A 5,000-nucleotide genomic window follows, 5' to 3' on the forward strand; every position below is an offset into this window, starting at 1 on the left:
TTTTTTCAAATGCATTTTTTAGTAAGGTATATTATATAAAAAGAAAGGCAGCCAGTGACAATAATTTTCATGTCGTATTAATTAACCTATGTAGCTTTTATGAAAGGGATTGACTGAACAACATGGGTTTATTGTTTATAATCAGAGACTGTCAAAAACTTTAATAAGAAATTATTTTGAGTAGTTATAAGGACGCCAGAACCTGACAGTGGCAGATTTTTCAGAACAGTTTCTAGTTCATTAAAGCAACAATAACCGCTTATGTTGCCTTAGAAATTTATTTGATAACCTTGAGTGTGCGTGATTCCCCTTTCATAACAGGTAGAGTAACGTGCTAAAATAATACACATTCTCTGACAATCAATAGCATGTAGCCAGGGCCCCTTTCTTAATTAACAGAGACCCTTTATTACCCTTGGTAAAAATCGCAAAAAGGATGAATATACTTACCATGAGAAACACACAGAATAATTCTAAAGATTAGCTGTAGCAGTAGCAGTAGTAGTAGTAGTAGCAGTAAGCTTTTCAAGCAAAATTAGAAAGTCTTACTTACATTTTTCTCGTCTGTGCTTGCACCTGCATCTACCAGGACGCGAACGATGTCGGTTTCCTTCTTGCGACAAGCAATGTGGAGCGGAGAATCCTTCGTTTCGTGGCGGGTAACTTTCAGCTGTTCTGAGGCCTGGTAATGCAGTAATTCCTTCACCAGACTGGAGTTCCCTGCGTCGATGGCTATGAACAGCGGGATGTCCCCTTGCTGGAAGGGAGCAATGATGTTAGGTTCTAGAAATATAGAGAAATTTGATAAATTAAAAGGAAGCTTCTCGACTCCTTTAAACGTTTGTTAAGATGGTTCGTAATTCCTCTGTTAGGTTTTCCAGCCATTAGCCCTATTAGTCATGGATGTTATGCCATACTTACCTAGCTGTAAAACAGTTGACATATAAATAGTCCTTGATATTATAACATTTCGTTCAGTTCTGAACCAGTATCCGAAAAATGTTTGAGAACTGAGAAACGTTAATCGTATCTAAGTAACAAGAACCGTGTGGAAACTCCTATTATTTATCCTAAAGGTAGCAGAAATGGATGTAAATCATCCACATGATATGGTGAAAATATCTGTGGAAAGTCCGCAATACGCCAAGGGGATAATTCAAGCCGTAATACACTGCACAAGCAGCACTAACAATAGAACTGAACTCTAAACCGCCTCGTGTCCTAATAAGGATCCCTTTTATTTTTAGTATCTTAAGAGCTGGTAATTTTCTGCCGGCTGAAAGTTATACATCCATGAGTGATATTCATATGCATGATCTTTATTCATAAATGTGCCCCGTGCGTGTTTATGGATTCCAGCTTACCGTCGATAAAACGAATATTACTGTGTTCAGAGTCAAATCCACTTGCACGAAAAGACGTAGAATTCTTCTGGGGACTATTTACTCCATATTATGAGCAGGCCAGAGAATTCAGTGACGTCACGGCCTTATTTTATGACATTCAGCATTTCTCGAATTTTGGGGAACAGAAAGGTTCTCTGAGTTTGCGTAATGCTCCAGCCAATTAAGAAGCAATAAAACGACATTGAACTACAAGAAAAATATGACATTATTAAAATTGCTGTGTTATTTAGTCTGCTACCTTGAAGTTACGGGTCGATTAATTCCTAATATAAAATTATTAAAAAGTAATGTTACTTTAAAAGGAACCAAAAACGTTATAATGAATGAAGCTGAAGGACGGTCGCTCAAATAAAACAAACAATAAATAGTTACTGAATAAACTGATATATCCAATGTCTAGTTCAGGACTCTTAGCAAGATCTGGAAAAAGATCAGCAAAAATGTTATTTTCTGTATCATGTATTTATACAATGATATTCCTTCGCATCAAAGGAAATCATATTTATATCTAATAATTATTCACGCCTTCATGCTCTCTGCTGTCTTTATAATTGTAACAACTGAACAAAGAGAAGGTTCACTGGAAGTCTGACATTTTCTCTGAAATGGTTCGTTTAACGGACTGGATTAACCAATTCTATATTGCTGTTTCCATTTTTTAACTTATTCTCCATACTCTCTGGGAAATTGTACTAACTATTTTTAGTCTTCTGTAAAAGAAAACTATTTGAGATGGCTACTGTCTGTCCGTCTGCACTTTTTCTGTCAGCCCTCAGATCTTAAAAACTACGAAGGTTAGGGGGCTGCAAATTGGGATGTTGATCATCCACCCTCCAATCATCAAACGTACCAAATTGCAGCCGTCTAGCCTCAGTAGTTTTTATTTTTTTTTAAGATTAGAGTTAACCATAATCGGGCAAACAAACATAGGCCACCACCGGGCCATGGCTGAAAGTTTCATGGGCCGCGGCTGAAAGTTTCATACAACTGTATAGAAAACTCGATTGCCCAAAGAAACGGCGCATTTTTTACTTGTTGTTATAACCTACACATACAGCTCCAAATTAATTATCATTTCAAAAACCAAGTCTTAATTGGTTTGTCTTTGAACGGCCATGATTACGGTACATCACCTGACTTCCTCAATTATTTCCTAAATCAGCGTCCAGCTGAATAGTCATTCGGGTTAATTCAGTCACACAAAATCAGCATTCCCTCTTTATAACTGCAGAGGAAACTTGATTGCTTGGGATCGTTATACTCTTAAGCATCATAGTGGTTCACAGTTCAAAAAAAGATAATTTACCACTTCTTCGTAGCTGATTGGGTGAATTTATGACTGCGTTATGTACAGGTGAATAATAGTGAAAATAAGTCATAATTATAAGACCAGGGGTACTTTAGCAAAAACAACCGTGCACGGAAGGCTTCGTCGTTCTCAAAATGCACCCATTAGTTTTTTTTTTTGTCCCAGTACCCCGCCAGTCGGAAAACATCATTGTCAGAGCTATAAAATCTCTAAACACGACATGTAGAGGTATTCCGTCATAAGAACGAAAACAAACGACAAAAATTCTACAATAATAATAATAATAATAATAATAATAATAATAATAATAATAATAATAATAATAATAATAATAATAATATCGAAAGGGGTACTTTAGTAAAAAAAATTTATCTACATAAATAAAACGAAAAATCAGTGAAAGATATATGTACAAAAAATTGTCTGAACTCCCTTTTCAACCTAACTTCGTGAAAGGTAAAATCTTTCAGCATTCATAACCAGAGTTCTCATTCTAGAATTCCTATTAATTTCAGCCTCCATAAAAAAATTTGGGGTACTGATTAAAATGCGTTTGTGTGTGTGTGGTTTGCGTAAAATTTAATTGCTCATTCATGTAGCTATCGCGACTACCTTTTAAGAAGGATTTACTTTTTACCGTTAGTATAAGAAGCATTAGTTTACACTAAGGGTTTTTAGCTTTCTGCAAAAGAAAATTATTGTGCCGGCTTTGTCTGTCCGTCCGCCCTCAAATCTTAAAAACTGCTAAGGCTAGAGGACTGCAAATTGGTATGTTGATCACCCACCCTCCAGTCATCACATACCAAATTACAGCCCTCTAGCGTCAGTAGTTTTTATTCTATTTAAGGTTAAATTTAGCCATAATCGTGCATCCGGCAACGATATAGGATATGCCACCACCGGGCCGTGGTTAAAGATTTATGGGCCTCGGCTCATACAGCATTATACCGAGACCACCGAAAGATAGACCGATTTTCGGTGGCCTTAATTATACGCTGTACAGAAAACTCGATTGCACTGAAGAAACTTCGGCGCATTTTTTACTTATTGTTGTACAGTCCTAACACTGTATTGAGAGGCGTTATAGATTTTCATAAAAATAAAATGGAAAAGAGATATTTGATAAATCTGAGAAATATTGTTTAAACTGCAGTACTCTTCACTCGTTCACTATAAACAGACACTCAAAAAATATGATAACAGCTGATGCGAAAGACAAAATAAGCAAACAGAATCTTCTTTCTAAAATTGTTCTTCCCGTCTCAAGGTCAACACCACGTTTAGAATCGTAACAGTTAAGCATCTGATAAAACGACACGCTCGTCTTGGCAGAATGAAAAAAAGAGGAGACTGCAGTTAGCAAACTATTAACCCTGTCTTGAGAAACGTAAGTTCTGAAATGACTGCGCTAGACACGAATATTATGCACAGTATATACTTTAGCATTCAGAGAAGGAAGTGCATTTATATATATATATATATATATATATATATATATATATATATATATATATATATATATATATATATATATATATATTCATACAAGTAGATAGATAGGGATTCAAGACAGGCAGGCAGATATAATATATATATATATATATATATATATATATATATATATATATATATATATATATATATATATATATATATATATATATATATATACATATATATATACATATATATATACATACATATAAGGACACCAGAATTAAATGAGGTGATTAAAACAGCAAGTCAAGAAAAATGTGACAAGGATCTCTGAGTTCGACATACGTACAGTCACGTGACTGATTTATCACGAGTCCTTGGCCGGTATAGCCTAACAGCAACTATTTATAGTCCTGGAGCGGCCTATAACTCTTGTATATATGACTTTGGGAGCATTCGGCAGTTCTGACTGCTATTAGGCATAATCCCTATGGATACTATTATATACAGCATGTGGCCTATATATGTTTTATCGTGTGTACTGGTATTTTTGTCGTTATGTAATCCTTGACATTTCCTCTTAATAATTTGTCTTTTTGCTACGGTGGTTTGATTTTTTTTCATCTGTTATTTCCATTTCTTATTCAGGAAAAATTATCTCTCAGTTGCGTTGTTTAAGGGAGCGATAATGTTTATTTTGTATAATCACTAGTGAGGATTTCGTGGTCTAATAACAGAATTATATTTCAATTCTGTGACTACTTTATCCGTTCGTGAAAAGCGAAGACATTTCTAAAAGAAGAACCATAAAATCATGAGGTAAAATTGTTTACAATATAATGCATTAG

The 5,000-nt window shown here is 34.9% G+C and overlaps 1 protein-coding gene across 1 annotated transcript in view; it reads right to left on the reverse strand.

Annotated features, from left to right (window-relative positions):
- nompC (no mechanoreceptor potential C) overlaps positions 1–5,000 on the reverse strand; it is a 182,909-nt gene that overhangs the window by 55,552 nt on the left and 122,357 nt on the right. The window contains 1 exon segment of the mRNA XM_067101634.1: positions 554–757. Coding sequence (XP_066957735.1) covers positions 554–757 — 204 coding nt within the window.

Source organism: Macrobrachium rosenbergii, chromosome 57 (genome assembly GCF_040412425.1).
Source record: "Macrobrachium rosenbergii isolate ZJJX-2024 chromosome 57, ASM4041242v1, whole genome shotgun sequence".
Taxonomy (NCBI): domain Eukaryota; kingdom Metazoa; phylum Arthropoda; class Malacostraca; order Decapoda; family Palaemonidae; genus Macrobrachium; species Macrobrachium rosenbergii.